Source organism: Phalacrocorax aristotelis, chromosome 3 (assembly GCF_949628215.1).
Source record: "Phalacrocorax aristotelis chromosome 3, bGulAri2.1, whole genome shotgun sequence".
Lineage (NCBI taxonomy): Eukaryota > Metazoa > Chordata > Aves > Suliformes > Phalacrocoracidae > Phalacrocorax > Phalacrocorax aristotelis.
The window spans coordinates 129,361,687-129,379,603 of record NC_134278.1 but is presented as its reverse complement, the minus strand read 5'-3'; the positions used below and the strand labels follow the sequence as shown (position 1 = coordinate 129,379,603).

Below are 17,917 nucleotides of genomic sequence, written 5' to 3'. Positions count from 1 at the left end.
CTGACTTTTATGCCACTGACTCTTGAAAATTCAGTCTTTTTGCATGTTGAATAAGGGTCCTTGCCTCCAAACTGAATCTTGTACTTTTGGGGGCCAGTTCTACTAAACTGGGGTGTGGGTAGGAGGACGAAATGTTTGGCTCTTGGGTTCGTGAATAAATAAATGAAGGAGCTATTCTAGGTTTTGATGTGTAAGTTGTGGGGAGACATAACAACAGTCCAGAGGACTGGGGATGAGCAGCCAAATGCATTCAGTAGCGTATTACATGTCTGCATTGGCTAACAAGGAAGATGCAGCCATATGATTTCTGATTAGCATTGTGAAGTATTAAAAACTGCAAACAATTTAAATTGCTGAAGAGGCTGTATTAGCATTACATTTTTAATATACGGTGATATTAGATGTATGTCTCTACAGATTCAAGTATTGGGATTTAATAAAAGGCTCATCCCTGTACCTGAAAAATGTTTAGAGGACTGAGTGCTCTTATGTTTAATACTTCTTTTGTGATGGATGGCATACCACTGTTACGATAGCAATTCTAAAGGTGTTCAGTAAAGGGATATTTCTGTAGTATTAGCACTTAACTTTGGTATTTATAGTACTAGTCTGTGGACTGTCTACCTGCTGTCCTTGTCCCAGTAACATCACAGCACCGCAGGAGAGGCATCCGTTACACTTTTCCCCATGTTGCAATCATGTAAAGGTCTGTTGGTATCGTTCTTCATTAATAACCTGACTTCTCCGCCTCCGCATTCGCTTGGTGTTTTCTGTTCTTTTGTAGTTGCCTGCCTGTCTTTGTATCTCCTGCTTTTAGTCAGTGTATGGTTTTTAACAGTTGAGTTTTCCCTGTGCTTTTGACTTGGAATTCCTTTAAATACTGTCCATGGAAGGATTGATAAAGGACTTAATAGAAAAAGTGAAATTTTATGATTAAATGGCTTGCATTCTGCTTTTAATAAACAGATCCTGGTAGTAATGCTGGGAATTTACAGTTAGATTTATGGAGGTTCTGTTTATATTGACTTTCATTTAAAACTTGAAGATTACGAGTATCCTACCAAAGATAGTATTGGCGTATGTGCCATGGCTTTAATAATATTCTCTAATGCTTTTTGGGGGTGTCTTGAAATTATTCATGTCCATAGGTAAGACATTCTTTGTCTTGCAACCTCCCTTTTTCTGCATCTTCCCTTTGGAGATGAGATTGGAGAGAAGTCAGAAGTGACACTATTAGTTTAGTACCTGATAGTATTTAAAGTTGTAATATTTTCTGGGAAGGGGGGAGGATTTATATGTATGCCAAAACCCATCTGTGTTAGCCTGTGTAGGCAGCAGCTAAATCCTGGGCTGCATCCAGTATATCTTGCAAAATTTTATTCAATTTGGACAATATGTTATACTGGGGGGAGGAGGAAGAAGACGGACTTTATCTCTGACCTCATTTTCTGTGAGATGAAAATATAGGTCAATGGGACTATAAAGATAAGGCCAGAAGTGCTACAATCCCGTATATCAAGACCAAAGCTGTCATAGGTAAACATTTTGTAAGATTCACTTTTAATATTGCCCTATTTCAGTATCTGATGAGTAGGAAACAGTTTGGCCTGTTGGCCACCTGACAGTAGATATTGCTGATAATCTGTACTTTTAGTAAGAGCAATAAATACTATTATTATAGAGATCTCCAGTTATCTTACTTTCTAAATCTTTTAAACTCATGTTGGTATATCCATATAAATTAACAAAAATTGCATTGCTTAAACTACTGAGGAAATAGAGAAAGTTTTTCAAAGTGTGGTCAGAATAGTAGTTCTTGATTACTTTGTCCTTTGCCCTTGTAGATACAGCCCCTCGGAGTGGGCTCTGTCTACTTCCAGTGTTTTTACACTATGATGAATAGCTAAGTTGCCCAACAAATCTTGAAAGAATGTCACTGGGTTCTTTTTTTGGTGAACACTGCTGCTCCGAACTGAACTGCAATAATGTAGAAATATTGTGTGAGTATTTTCACCTTAATAACCTGCAAATTAATATTTGTCACTTGCTGTACAGATGGTTCTGACTCCAGAGATAAGCCAAAGCTCTATCGTCTACAATTAAGTGTCACTGAAGTTGGAACCGAAAAATTTGATGACAATTCCATTCAGGTATGGGAAAAAGCAGCCCCAGATGACGGAACTGATTCATCTCTGGTCAATTGTGTGTAACTGTGGAAACCAATGAAATATTCTGTGAATACCTGTTAAAAATAGAAGGGTAAAATATTGCTGCAGTTTCATGTTAATGGTCATAACACTCTGATTTATTTTATCCTCTCTTGCTTTAAGAGAAAAGCAAAGGTTTCATTATTTAAAATAGGGTATTCTTTTTAGTCACTAGATCAAATGATATCTATCAGTGTTATCATAACTGCTGAATGGCTTTGAAGTCCTAGTCTTACCCTGTTTGGGTGAGGTAGGATTTCTTAAATGTGTAAAACAAGCATAGCTGTATGAAGTTCACGCAGGGAGTCTCTTGTAGCACCCTGTGGCCACGTCAGTGCAGTTGGTTGACTTGTAAATACTTGTATTGTGAGATTTCACATCAGAACAGCAAGTGGAGTAAAGCGGTTCTGAACAGCATATGACCAAAAAAGTGAAAAACTTCTCATGAAGGGATTTCTGCTGCATGTTTTGGTTAAATGTGTGTTTTATTATCTCTGTTGCAAGGAAAACTGAAGTGAAACTCACCTGATGTTAGTCCTGCTCACCTGATGTTAGTCCTGCTCACCTGTGTTAAATTCATAAGAAATCAAAGTTAAGTTACTAGTCTGTAAATAGGGTGAGCTGCAGCTCAATCTTTTTGTTCTAATTTCTGCTGCTGTGTATTTTAGTTGATTCCATGGTAATTAATTCTATTTCCAGTTATTTGGTCCAGGAATTCAGCCTCATCATTGCGACCTCACTAATATGGATGGAGTTGTTACTGTAACCCCGCGAAGCATTGATGCCGAAACCTACGTGGAAGGTCAGCGTATTTCAGAAACCACTATGCTGCAAAGTGGAATGAAGGTTCAGTTTGGATCATCTCATGTGTTCAAGTTTGTGGATCCCACTCAGGACCATATTATTCCTAAAAGACCTATTGATGCAAGTCTTATGGTCAAAGGTCCAAGACACAAAACTGGGTGAGTAAAACTTATTTGCTTCCAACCGAGGTGAACGGGGGAGCCTTCGAAAAAAATAAAGAGCATCATAAATGGCCTATGATTAGAGTATGACTTTAAATGAGTTCTGAGCAGCTGCTTCTAAGTGTTAAATGGATAATACTTGAGCTCCACCTTGTGATTTTTTTAGGATTAGCAAGTGTCTTTTTCATTATGAAGTATTCGGACAAGTTTTTCTGATGCTTGTTTCTGTGTTAAAAAGTGGAATGCCTTATTTTACTGTATTTCAAAGTTCGTCTGATCTCCAGGAAGAGTAAAGAGTTCGCTGAATATTTTCAGAAAGCCTAGGTTTTGTTTTGTGTTTGTGTTTTTGGGGTTTTTTTTCTTCTCAGTAACTTTTAAAATTCCACTAGAAGGATTTGGAAATTCAGTAGGGTAATCACAGAATGAAGCTCTCAAGATAGGGCACTAAACATCTCAGTATTGCAACCGCTTTGTACAGAGTTATTACTTCTCTTCTAGTTGCTGGGTTGCAAGGACTGACAGTCCAGAAGTTCACCCTGTTTGTTTCTCTTTATATTCATATTTTTGATAGGTGCATAACAAAAATACTGATTATAGATGCAATGACTTGTAGAGGCTCAGGTATTCTCTTCAGTGGCTATAGAAATATTCAGGAGAAACAACCTTAAAATCAGACGCTATAGCATGGAAAATATAACATTGTGTCTTCCATCCCCTCTGGGCTCAGATGAGGCTGTTGTAGTATACTGTGGTTTAGGAAAGAAATAAATTGGCCTGGAGATGAATGTGAGAAAGATACTTAGGGAAGGAGGCTCTTCTGGCTAATTAATGTAGGTGTATACTTTAACTGTTGTTATTTTCTCTCCGCTTTATTTTAATGTGGAAGTACACTGGGTGCTCGTTGTAGGACATGTCTGCAGGAGGGCCGCCAGCCATTTAGCTGTCATGTAACGTTTCTGCTTAAATCAGTTCGTTCTGCATCTAGCCTGCAGATCAATAAACAAGCCCTCTCACAGGTTTACAGTCAGCTGCAAAGCACTGTACCACTGCAGAGCCTTACCTGAACAGCAAAATCTCTGCCAAAGGGCGACTGCAGCTTGAACAAACACTTAAAAAAACCCCAACCTCTAGAATAAGCAGATAATAAAATGCAGTACTATGATTTATGAATGATTTATATTATCAAGATTGTTGTACATTTAGTACTGAAGAGCTGAGCAAAAAAATTATAGCAAGCGTACTACAGTGAATACAATACCTTGAACATATTGTTATGTGGTTTAGTATTTGTTATTTATGTTTACATGTATTTATATTTTCTTACTTGCCTGGGGAAAAATGTAACTAAATCTGTTTTCCAAAGTCAATTATCTGTATAAATATTTGTAGTGTTTTTATAGAAAGAATTGATACAGTGTTTTAAAAAGTGAATATTAACTGGGTTCATGGTACACCTCCTGAATTTTATTTTACTGATTTTAGCTGCTCTAAATGTTTAACAATATAATTTCTAAAAAGTACTTGAAATGTTATCTTGCTTTTAGAGCTGTTCAGGAAACCACATTTGATCTGGAGGGAGATGTTCACAGTGGAACAGTATTACCAGCAAGCAAGGTATTATATTATGACTAAACTAGCAATAAATAATGAAAACTTGTAAGTTAGGTCAAAGTTATGATGTCAGCACTGTTCGGTGAAGTGCGGGCAGTTCGCCTCTGTCTCCAGCCATTTGCTGTCGTGGGTGGGCTTGGGTATCGTGTGCATTATTCCCCCCCCAACTGTTCTGTCCAAGTTAGATAGGCATTTGGCAGGCATTCTGTGCCAAGAATAGTAACTTTCTTTTTTTTAAGAAAGGGAAATTCCTCAAGCCTGGAATAGTTTCCCCCCAAACTGACCTACTGAGGGCAGATTATGTGCAGGTAGAGACTCATATCAGAAATGATACATCGTTATCTCATGGAGGCAGTGTGTGACCATTGTCATCTGCCCTAGGGTAAATGTTTTATATAAAACGTGAAAGGGTGTTCAATTTTAATTCAATGAGGCTTTTAAAATTTAATGGATGTGCCTTTTGACTTCAGTAGAGCTCCTGTATGTACAGTGACTAAGCAAACTGTCTTTGCAGTCATAGTTATAAACATTTTATGAGGCGATAATCTTTTCTTGCTTTCTTTCTGCACTGTCTTTCTATTAATAAATTTTGTTCCATGGTTGCATTTTCCGAGAGCAAACAAAGTGACCCAATGGTTAATACCTTTCTTGGTACCATGATGACACGCCTTGGGTGAAATGAGAGAATGAATTATTTCAGCAGCATGAAACATCGTAGTCCTCCCAGAAATGCATTTCCTTTTATGTTTTATTACTACTATTATCAAATTGAAATACTTGTAAAGAAATTCAGTGATACTGGTGTGCCAGCGTAGGTATCGCTAATGCTCTGATAGCTTTTGATATTTGTTAGTCTTACATTTTTCTTTTCTTGGCACAGATTCTCATTCAGCTCTTCTCCTTTCTTCTTCGCTTTATTTGTGACAATGCTTTCTTTTATCTTGGATGCATTCTTTACCTCTGATAGGAGTTTATTTATTCACATTTTGGAAGGGGAAGAAAAAAAGAAGAAACTTCATAAACTATTAAAATGCCTCAAAATTGATGAGAATTGGAGTTTCTGACATTTTAATATAGCATACCTCATATTCTTTTCAGACCCATTAGAAAAAGACTTTTAGTGGACATAGGGAACCTTGGGAAATTTTGGGGGTTCTTTTTGAGTTGTACTGTTTGAGAATGTGCATGAGATCTTGCTAAATCCCTGGGGAATCACTTGTTTTCTAACAGTTGCTCTTAAGAGTTTGCTTTTCTAGTTGTAAAAGGGGTAGCCATAGCTTTCCTGAAAGCTCTGTGAGACCTGGGGATGACAAGTGCTTCGTGGATTGGCATGTCAGTACTTAAAAAACAACTGTTTTGTTCAAACTCTTGCTTTGAGATGCGCTTTTTTGTAGGTTTTCTTGCATCAAAGCAAATTATTTAGTCCTAGAAATTTCTTAGGAAATGTGGAAGCACCTCGTATTTCAGCCATGTTTTGTTTGCAACTGTTTATACTGCAAAAATAATTGATACATATTTTGCTGCGTAAAGTAGCTGTTTTTCCCCTTCCTGACAGGGTTTGATGTAATTGGAAATAATAAATTAAAAGCTTCTATTAAGGAGGTTGTGACACTGCAAGAAAATGAAGAAAATTGTCCCTAAAAAAATTGCATACTCTGAATTGCCGCTTCTTGTCTTGGAAAACTGTCTAGCAGATCAGAATTTCCTTAAGAACAGGATAAATTATGGTACGGATCAATAATGTAAGCACTTGGAGCTATTGCAGGAACAGGGTGTGGGAGCACAGCCAGTTTCAAATCTGTTATGTTTGGCTTTGTCTCTTAGCTAAAGTTTTCAGTGTTACTTTGATAACTACGCAACTTTTAAAAAAAGATGTTTGAAATTTTCATTATATGTTCGTGCAATGCATTAACAAACAGCTCCTCCTAGCTGGCTGTCGTCTTCTGAATTGCAAGTGTGCTCTTCGGTGCTTTGTTGTGGTGAAAACACCTGCTGACTGCTGGCTTCTGTGCTGTATTCTTCTCTTCCAATTTCCCATCTCTCTTAACCCTCAAACTGACATGTCACCTCAATAATGCCAAGCACAAACACTGGCTGATGCAATGTTTGCATGCTAAGCACCTGTCCCACTGTTTTGAATTAGAGCACCAGCAGGCTTGACGGTGACAGGACATCGTCAGCATCCAGCACAGCCGAACGAGGAATGGTGAAGCCAATGATTAGGATAGAACAGCAGCAAGATTACCGCAGACAGGAAAGCAGGTAGGAACTGTGTAACCCATTACTTCTCATAGTGGAAGAAACTGGATAAATTTTTCTGGTAGATCAAGCAGTGTGTTAAAACATTTTAAACTACCCTATGGAAAATAAGATGTCATTTGAGATCTCACTCCAGATGAAACCCAGGATTAACAGCCAAAGGAAAAAACTCCAGAAAATCATAGTATCATTAAGGCTGGAAGAGACCTCCAGGATCATCAAGTCCAACCATCACCCAACAGCCCCAGGTCTCCTAAACCATGCCCTGAAGTGCCATGTCGACACGTCTTTTAAATACCTCCAGGGATGGTGACTCCCCCACCTCTCTGGGCAGCCTGTGCCAGGGCCTGACCACTCTGGCAGTAAAGACGTTTTCCCTAATATCCAACCTAAACCTCCCCTGATGCAGCTTGAGGCCGTTCCCTCTTGTCCCATTGCTCATTACTTGGGAGCAGAGACCAACCCCCCCCCACTCCAGCCCCTCTCAGGCAGCTGCAGAGAGCGAGAAGGGCTCCCCTCAGCCCCCCCTTCTCCAGGCTAAACCCCCCCATCCCCCTCAGCCGCTCCCCAGCACACTTGTGCTCCAGACCCTGCCCCAGCCCCGCTGCCCGTCTCTGGACACGCTCCAGCCCCTCCAGGCCCTCCTTGTCCCGAGGGGCCCAAACCTGAGCCCAGCATTCGAGGTGGGGCCTCCCCAGGGCCGAGCACAGGGGCCCCATCCCTGCCCGGCTCCTGCTGGCCATGCTATTGCTGACACAAGAAACCAATCCAAAACAAAAAAATATTGAAGAATACAGATAATAAAAAATAGAATGAAAAATTCTTTGCTGCAACATTTTGTTATTTGTAGCTCATTTTTTGTAAAGCCAAGCTGATAGTCTTGTCACACCACTGTTGATTTGTGGCTAGGCATGTTATATGAAATGCCTTTAACAAAAGTGTGATATTCGAAATTTTTATTTTCTCAGTGGCAAGGTGATGTGATTTACTCTGGAGAGGGAAATAACCGGGTCATTCTTATTTCTACAGTCGTGGTGTTGGCAGGTCTTGTAAGCAGGAATTTTAGCTACCTCTGAATGCTTGTCTTGTATGGTTACATAGTTCATAAATATTTATAACACTTCCTTCTTGACTTTTGCTTTTACGATACAGTGGCTGTTATTAGGTAGACAAATGCTTTCCCATTTTGCTCATAGGTCCTTTTTTCAGGTACACAGTGACACTTTTTCCATATCCTACATATTCAGTTTGTTTCCAAAGCTATAGCTGAAAACACCGACTTCAAATCGTATGCCATTTTTTTGCTATTCAATCTCTATGTATTCATAATACCTCTTTCAAATTCAGTTTTTGCCCATCCAGGAGGACTCCTTGTTAGACAATGTCTTTCATTATTAGCATTGTTTAAAAAATTGTCTTTATTTTTCATCATAAACAGAGAAGACCTGAATGGATGCATTCAAAGATGCTGGGAGTTGGCGGACATCGTTGCAAAGCCACTCTCTCATCTTTGAAAGGTCGTGGAGATTAGAGGTGCTGAATGACTGGGAAAGGGCGAATATTACACCCATCTACAGAAAACACAAAGTGGAAGATCCAGAAAATACAGAGCAGTCAGCATTGATTCAGGCCTGGAAAAATTGTAGAACACGTCCTTGTAGAAGGTAGTTTAAGGCACACAGAGGACACGATAGTGGCTAAGAAAAGGCAGCATGGATTTACTAAGGATAAGTCATGCTTGACCAGCCTGACGTGATGAAACAACTTGCATAGTTAATGAGGAGAGTGCTCTGGGCATTATATACGATCTACCTGATTCTAGCAAGGCATTGTTGCAATCCACCAGAACATCCTTGTCAAGATACGGTCTGGATCAGTGGACTACGAAATGGGTGGAAAAATTGCTGAACTGCCAGGCTGAAAGGGTGATGGTTAATGGCTCAAAGCTGAACTTGACAGCTGGTTGTGAGTTGAGTTTCTCAAGGTCAATATTGGATCTGATACTACTCAGTAACTGTATAAACAGTCTGGGTGACAGGATTAAATGCATTGTAACTGAGTTTGTGGGTAACAGCACATAAGCTGCAATGAAGAATCATAGAATGGTTAAGGATCTTAAGGGTCTTTTCCAACATCGAGTCCAACCGCTAACCTATCACTGCCAAGTCCACCACTAAACCATATCCTCAAGCACCACGTCTACCCTTCTTTTAAATACCTCCAGGGATGGAGACTCCACCAGCTCCCTGGGCAGCCTGTGCCAATGTTTGACAACCCTTTTGGTGAAGAAGTTTTTCCTAATATCCAACCTAAACTTACCCTGGCACAGCTTGAGGCTGTTTCCTCTCATCCTATTGCTTGTTACTAGGGAGAAGAGACCAACCCCCCCTCACTCCAGCCCCTCTCAGGCAGCTGCAGAGAGCGAGAAGGGCTCCCCTCAGCCCCCTCTTCTCCAGGCTAAACCCCCCCAGCTCCCCCAGCCGCCCCCCAGCACACTTGTGCTCCAGACCCTGCCCCAGCCCCGCTGCCCTTCTCTGGACACGCTCCAGCCCCTCCAGGCCCTCCTTGTCCCGAGGGGCCCAAACCTGAGCCCAGCATTCGAGGTGGGGCCTCCCCAGGGCCGAGCACAGGGGCCCCATCCCTGCCCGGCTCCTGCTGGCCACACCAGTGCTGACACAAGCCCGGGGGCTGGTGGCCTCCTTGGCCACCTGGGCACACTGACGGCTCATGTTCAGCCAGCTGTCAGCCCGCACCCCCAAATCGCTGTTCAGAGAGACCTATGCAACAAGAATAGCATGAACTTGCAAAAGTGAATGTGAAGTCTTGGTCATGAGACAGAAAATGCCAAGAGAGATGTAGGCTGAAGCCTGACTGTTTGGATGCTAGCTCTGCTGAAAAGAGCCTAGGGTCCTGGTGTACAGCAAGCTAAACTTGAGTCAGCAGTGTATCCTTGCAGGAGTGAAGGCAAGCTATGTCCTGGGCTGCATCAGCAAGAACACAGTCAGCAGATCAAGGGATGTGATTATCTCTCTTTATCTGGCTCTTTTTAGGCCACACCTGCAATACTCCATCCAGTTTTGGTGCCCTCAGTTTGAGAGAGAGTTTGAAAAACTGGCAGCAGTCCTCTGAAGGGACATCTCCACCAAGACGATTAGGGAATTAAAGAACTTGATGTATGAAGAAAGGTTGATTGGGGTTTTTTCAGTCTAGAGAGAATGTGGTTCAGGGTGGATCTAATCACAATCTTCCAATACCGAAAAGGGTAGTTACAGAGAGGATGGAGGAGCTGTCGTCATAAGGATGCTGGTTGACAGGCAAAGAGGCAATGAGCAGAGGTTGCTTCAGGGAAAATTGTCTGGCCGTAGGGAGCAGAGGGGAGGAACCTTCACTGTGGGACCAAGCGAACACTGGGATATGTTGCTCAGAGAGCTGGTGGAATCTCCCTCACTGGAAGTTGTCAAGATTCTGCTTGACAAGGCTCTGGGTAACCCTGGATAAATCCCTGCTTTCAACAGAAGGTTGGAGCACAAGATCTCTAGAGGTCCATTTCAACTCAGGATTCTGTGCGATTGTTTTTTGGGGCAGAAAACTGCTCCCACCTGCTGAGCTGAATTCCTGATGTTCTAGTGGTTTGTAGCAGGGACATCTTTTAAATGCTTTCAGTGAAGTTAGAGTAGGACACAACTCGGTGCTACGATAGAGTGTCTGGGCATCTTGAGTGTCTTTTTTGGAACTTTTTATTAAGGTTGCTGAAGATTTGATGACTCCTTGTTGAATTACTAGTGTGTTAACTGTAACTTTCCTCCCTCATAAAAGATCAACAAAACTGCTGTATGAACTTTTTATAGCCTGTCAGAAGTTCGCGAGGCTTTTACTGTTAATATTTCTTGAGTTCCAACTGTGCTTTTTTATGTGTATGGAGATCATTGAATTTCCATATTTCTGCCTTTCAGCAAGAGCACTTCTTATAAAGAGGATTATTTTGAGCTATAGTTCTATATTTCAAAAATAGAGCCATTTGTGAGCTACATCTTGGCTTTATTTTCTTTTTTAAAAAACTTTTTAAAATTCCTTCTGAAGCCTATGTGCATACTAGTCGTCTTGTTACTATCCACAGTTTGTTTCACCTTGGTACCTGTGTGCAGAGAACATTTTTAGAGAGGCATCCAAATTACACTTAGACTTGTGATAGCTACAACTGCAAAGATCCTTTTTTCTCACCAATGTTAACATTGCTATTTTATTTCTGTGTCTATGCTGTGTGTGTATAGTAGGTGTTGTGTAATTACACGGAGTTATTTATCTAAATACAGCATTTCTATCACACGCTCTTTCTCAGTATATTCACTGTATTGAGATTAACACGTTAGCAAAGTCAGGCTCTTGAATTAGGAAATGCAGGCGGAGTTGCGCAAGTAAACTGAATTATTCCCTGTTGTGGATGTGTTTTTGTGACTCTTTAGCCAGGCTTCCTCTGGGATACTCTGGTCTCATTTTGTGGAGTGTAAGGATGGTAATTGTGGAGTAAAGTAGTTGCTGTGCTAGTCTGAAAAACCAAAAAATCTTCACCGTGCCATTCCAGGTCGTTACTGTGCCACTGGGCCACCTCTGCGCTCGGTGTCCGTGTCTGTGTTTTGTGTGTGTTCATCACTGCTGGTCAGAGGTGAATAATAAGGCAAATAAGACTTTCTTCTGAACACTCACTGAATGGGTGAAAGGCCAAAGATTAGAACTTGGCTGCCTTATTTTTTTTCATCTCTAGTCCCTATAAACAAAATAACTGAAATCTGAGAGCGTAACTCCCAATTTACTTATTGGGTATGGTTTTTCTGTTTGAAATGCAATTCTGTGAAATAAGAGATGATGACTGTTCAGTTAAGGGTTATGGTTATACATCCTTGTTAGGTAACTGACTTCAGTTAGCATGAGCAAGCATATAATTAAAAAAAAAAAAAGGAAAAAGGTTTTTTCCCTTGGATACCCTTCAGGAGTTCTTAAAAATGTGTTTGGTTGGAATGAGAGTAGTGATATATGAGTGGTGTTAATGGATGCAGGCATTTACCTGGTTCCTAATTTTAACGTGCCTTACAGAAGTTGTCCGTAGCTGGTACCCTGGCTAAAACAACCACGTGAGGACAGAGGAGAGAGATGGTGGTTTTTTTCCTGTGGCTTATCCTAGACAATTCTTCTAGGAGAATACAGAAATACCTGGAGAATGTATTACTGGTTTTAATGCAGTTTTAAAGTGTAATATTACCTGACACTATACTTAGAGAGGAGGCAACCCCTAATCAATATTTTATGGCTTTGCTAGACATACTCTAAGTTGAGTTTCAGACTGGTTTAGCTCAGAGAATTTTGTCACCGCAGAGAGGATTTTTCTATAAAAGCGATAGCACAAAGACTATATACGCTTAGAACGTATCCAGTAACAAAGCAGGTGGCCTTGCTGCTATCATAGCAGAAGCACAGAGAGTTATTTTAACTTAATTTTCCAATTTGCAAAGCTTAATTAGAGAGTATTTCTTTTGTGCGTGGTTAGGGAAGGCAGAAACGGTACATTGGTTGAAGGAAACTCATACTAAGTCAGCTAAAATAATTGACTTGCTGCATCTGTTCCTAGAGAACTAATTCACAGGTAAAACTAATATGAAGTAGGAAAATATTAGTTTACTTTCTCTCTTAAAGCCCATTTCCAAAATTCTGTAAGCAATCTTGCACTAATCTGTATCAGTTCTCATCCCTTGTGACACTTTCCCTCCCGCTGGAGGGGAGGCTGAGAATCCTCTTCCTTCCATTGTGCTAAAAGGGGTCACTGTCTTTTTGTTCTGAGGAAAAGGAAATAAATCATCAGCTGAAACCTGTCGCTGGTGTACTAGCCGGTTTGCTGAAACACTTCTTTGTCTTATTACCATTCCTATACTGACAGATGAAAAATTTCTCCGGAGTTACCGCTATCGTTCTATTTTAGTAATGCTCTGTGAGGATTATTCTCCTGCAGAAGTAATTAAGTTCTCAGTGAAGCCAATACACTTCTGGCAGCGTGGAGGTAGTGAGAAATTGGTTCGTCTTAAATTTATAGCAATAAAAACAGAGGAAATGCTACAACGTACACACCAGCTGAGTGATCCTCGTAAAGAGAGCATGCTGGTGTATTTGAAATGGCAGAAATCTGTGTACCTGTTCCCCGCTGTTCCTTACTTTTAGCTCCCCAGAACATTTTTTTGCTGAGCTTTTTTTATAATAAAGCTTTATCTAGACGACATAACTGGCTTCGCTGCAGGTCAGTTTTTGCAAGTTTAAAAAACAAAACTACTCCACTGAAACCCAAAGGCGCCCATAGCTTTTTGATTGAATGCGCTAAAATTTAATTTTAGATCTTTTGACATCAGCCTTCAAAGTTATCCTGTGGATTTTTACTACAGGAGATAGCTGGGTAAAGGCCTTCAGGGTCTTATCTCCACTTTGTAGCGTAACTAAAAGTTCTCAGGAGGACGAGGCTTATAAAATCGTACTACATTCCTTTATCAGAGTTGCTGGGGAAAGTAGAAAGCTACCTGTTGTGTTACGTGTGGTTAAAAATGGCTATTGCATGCAGAAGATGTTACGCTTTTACGTATTTCCTAAAAGTAGGTGCCCAGCTACAGAGAACCGCTCAGTTAATGCATTTGCTTAAGGGAGGAATGAAATATGTGCTTAACCTTTTGTACACAACAGAAAAATCAGTTCTCTTTTCATTTTTCTCCTCCGTGAGTTCTCTGGTAGGCACTGATACTAGAGTGCGGCGGTCAGTGTAAGTGAGGCCATAGGCTCATGGAATGGCTGCTGTTTCTCACCATAGCATAGCAATCGCCGGGTGAGTGTAGGGACTAGATTTTACCTCCTTTCCCACCTTACTGGAAGAAAGGACAACTAAGTTGACCAGGTTCTCAACGGTTTTGAGGGCATTAAAGATAGCAAGGTACATTTTTCGTAGCTGAGCTCATGTTTCAGGTGAAGCTTCATTGACTTGCTTTCGCGTGTCCGTGAATAATTTGTTATCTGAATCCTGTCGAAGGATCAGTTTGCCGTCTGCCGATCAGTCTGCCGCCCAGTGTAGAAGAGGGTGTTCCTTAGTATCACAGACTCCACAGTTCAAACTGTATTTTGACCTGTTGTGTTGTGGGCAAATACATAGCTTGAATGACTCTAGAGGAAAGGTAAAAAAAAAAAGGATCATTTTGGGGAAGGCTGTTGTGTCAGCATTTGGAACCAGTGTATTTGGAAAAATCTGTAATTTTACAGTGGAATTAATACCACCCGTGTGGACTGTTTGTTTCAATTTTTGCCTTCTTTCTTTAGACCTCAGGACACCCATGGACCAGAACTGATACTACCTGCCAGTATTGAATTCAGGGAAAGCTGTGAGTAAATTGTGAAGCAGTAACTCTAACCTATGGACAGGTTTTTGTCTATGGTGTATTATTTTAGTCAGCTTGAAAACTTAAGGGTAGTTTAAGCAAACGTTGAAAAGAATAATGACTAAACAGATGATAGCTAATCCAGGAATACCACTTATTTTGCCGGGGAGGGTGAACAGACCCTTTGGGTGTTGAGGCAGGTTCATGCGTATCTATTTCTAATTGCATTTCAACTCTTTATTTTCAGATATTCAAATTTAACTGTGAAAAATTGTTAATCCTACCCCCTCAACAGTACTCTGAATTCATTCTGTTCTATATGGTTCTCCATGCCTTGGATAACAGATTGCATCTTGGTCAAAATCCATTTTATATAAAATACGATTAGGTTTAAATTTTCATTTAGAAATTTAATGTTTTGTTATCTTGATCCTCAGGTTTTTAAGGTCTCAGATCGGAAGAAAAATATCATGCCAGAGATTGTCCAGACTTCAAATATGTGAAACTAAGTAGATTTGTGAGCAAGCAAAGACAGACTTTTATTAGTATAAAATTCCCTATGATAAGGGAGCTTTGTAGGAGTTGAACGGACAAGAGAAAACTTGCATTTTCCTGTTCCCTTGAAGATGCAAATTTTCAGCAAAGAGAAAAGAGATAGTACAGAAATGTTTCCTGGTGATCAGATTTTCTAGCTTTATATAGTACTGTGTTGTTGTTGTGCCTAAGTAACTGTAGTATATAATAAACGATTTAGAGTTCAAATTCCTGTAAGTTGCTCCCCTCTCCCCGCCCCATCCTCCGAAAAGAAATCCTCAGTGCCCCAAGTTATGAAATTGTTTTATTTCATTTTCTTTCTGTCTTTGGCTTTGTGACTTTTTTTTTTCCCCCTCTTTCTCTGCAGCTGAAGATGCCTTCTTATCTGCCATTATAAATTACACAAATAGCTCGACAGTTCATTTTAAGCTGTCACCTACGTATGTTCTGTATATGACATGTCGGTATGTATTGTCAAGCCAGTACAGACCTGACATCACTCCTACTGAGCGTACTCACAAAGTCATTGCAATAGTCAACAAGATGGTGAACATGATGGAAGGAGTTATACAGGTGAGTTTCTCTGCAAAAACATGTCAAGGGAATTTGGTGCATCTCTTAGATTATCTAATAACCTCCTTAGGCTTTTGCTTAGTGTTAACCAACTGTTGGTAAGGGTCAGACTAATACCTGCATTGATTGCCCATATGAAGGTTTGCTTTTTTGTACCAATGAACAATGTGAGTGGTAAGAAACTCTCGTGAGCCATGCGGGAGGTCGGGGAGGGGCTGTTGCTCTGAAGATACGCGCTCTGACGATAAGTTACTCTTCTGTTCTCTAGAAGGTAAGGTCTTTGCAAGGATTTCGGGCTGCAAACTCTTGTAAAACAAGTTGGATGTGCTGCTTAAAGAATATCGTGTTTGTCTGCAGGGTTTTCTCAGAGGAAAAGTTGAAATATGTTTCTGTATTTATTAAAACACATACGTTTGCAAATAGTACTGCCATAGCAGCCCGTATAGAGCAAGGACCCTGCTGCGATGGCACTGTACGAGCATAACAAACGCATCAGTCCTGCTTTAGAGAAATCGCGGTGCAAGTGTTATACTACAGGTTGATTAAGGGAGAAGAGGAAAGTGAAAAAGAGAGTGGCATGGAAGTCACAGCAAACCAAAACTGTTCAGCTTTTTTTCAGGTTTTGGGAAGATCTGGTGGAGTTTTCAGTAGGGAGAATGTTAGAATTAGGCAGCTCTGGAAACAGTTACAACAGGCTCCCACCTTCCACGAGAAAGAATGGGAGGAAATGCCAGCCTTGAAGACACTTCACAGTCAGAAAACAGAGACTAGACTTTCATGTACATTCTGAAGCTGATGAGAGACTGAAAGGTGGTTTGAGTCTGAAGTGAACTATTACATTGCTTTGAGTCTTGATGCCGTGGTAAATGGGTATTTGATAAAATTGAAATGGGATCAGAAGTTAAATATTCAGGTTCTGCTATAAAAAAAAAAATCTGGCTGCGGAAGAGTGCGTTTGTTAAAGTCAGAGAGGAGACGGTGGCAGTAGTGGAGAACATGAAATGCAGGGAGTCTGAAAATAAGCAGTTTAGTTGGGAGAATGGAAAGTACACAATGAAAGGATAGGCTTCAAATATAATCTGGAAGTTACAGGGTGAATCGAAGTCAGTCACACGGTTTATGTAACCGGTGTAAACTAGTAACAGTGACCCCAAAAGGACACGGGTGACAGGGATGGGTACAGTGGGAAAGCAAAGGTAAAGTTCTGCATTCTTTGTGTTGAACTAAAACGGATAACCATGTAGCTGCTAGAAGATGCTAGAGAGGTGGGCTCAAAAAAAGCAAAGCTAGAAAATAGCTTATTCTGTGAAAACATGAATTTACAGCACTGAGAAGGGCTCCCCGAATCGAGTCCAGCCTTGTGGTTGTTGCAAGCAAGTGTATTTTCTTTAATCCTGCTAATAGTATTGCAGAACTGTTAAAACCACGTGTTTGTCTGGACCGTCCTTTGTGAAAGGCCTTGCCTACACTGCAGCCTTGCAACTCTGTAGTTGCAGTCTAATCTCCAACGTAAAATTTAAGGAAGACATCAAGAAAGAGGAAGCTACCTTTGTGGTTTGCGAAAGATGTTACCTGGTTGCAAGAAATAAACTGAAGAGACTCGGAGGTTGAAAACTGGGAGGAAGTTCTTCTAAATGTCGCACTGAAGAAGCTGGAGGAAAGGGGGAGAATTACAGATGTGATGGAAGGGTAGAACTTTGGTGAATTTGAAGCTTAATGGGATGGAGACAAAGAAATGCATTGATTCTAAAGCTTGGCCAGGAAAACGTCATTAGCTTGGACCAGTCTTAGTGGGGTGTAAACAGTACTAGCTAAGCTAAGTCAAATTACTTCATCTAAACCATAGAACGAGCAGTTACATTGATGGCTGTCACAGTTAAACTACTGTGTAATCGGTCACTGTACCACAACAGCTTTTTGTATGTCTCGACCGTAAAGCGTGCACGCACTGGAAAGGGGTCTGAGGGTGTGAAAGATGGAGAAGGCGGATGGGAGGCAAGGGGAGAGAGGCGCCCAAAACAGAAGTAGAGGGGAGGTGCACAAACTCTTGTGCTGTACTGTGGGAGTAAAATAAATTTAGATCTTAATTTTGCCTGCCTAGATGGTAAGGAGACTTGATAGCTTTCTGAAGATGCTCAAGAAGTACTTGCTAACAAATTGTGTCTGTAGCTTTGCATTAGTGTATGCCAGTATTATAGAAGACTTCATATGAGATAGGGATAAAATTGGAGAGATCTATGAGAAGGATCAGTGCTTTCAATAAAAATCCAGGAATAGAAACTTAATTCATATTAAAAAAGCCATTTTTTTGTATCCTGACTTTTTTTTTTTTTCTTCAAATCATTCCATGGCATTTCTGATCCTCTGC

At 40.6% G+C, this 17,917-nt stretch overlaps 1 protein-coding gene across 33 annotated transcripts in view; it reads left to right on the top strand.

The window, feature by feature from the left end:
* Positions 1–17,917, top strand: part of AFDN (afadin, adherens junction formation factor) — a 137,060-nt gene that overhangs the window by 57,186 nt on the left and 61,957 nt on the right. For all 33 annotated transcript variants that reach the window (XR_012659977.1, XR_012659976.1, XR_012659975.1 and 30 more), the window contains 6 exons: positions 2,056–2,150; positions 2,907–3,169; positions 4,717–4,786; positions 6,927–7,045; positions 14,384–14,445; positions 15,344–15,549. Coding sequence is in view for 29 of the 33 variants with exons in the window: in XM_075089603.1 (XP_074945704.1) it covers positions 2,056–2,150; positions 2,907–3,169; positions 4,717–4,786; positions 6,927–7,045; positions 14,384–14,445; positions 15,344–15,549 (815 nt within the window). In the remaining 4 variants the exon portion in view is untranslated. The remainder of the gene's footprint in view (positions 1–2,055; positions 2,151–2,906; positions 3,170–4,716; positions 4,787–6,926; positions 7,046–14,383; positions 14,446–15,343; positions 15,550–17,917) is intronic.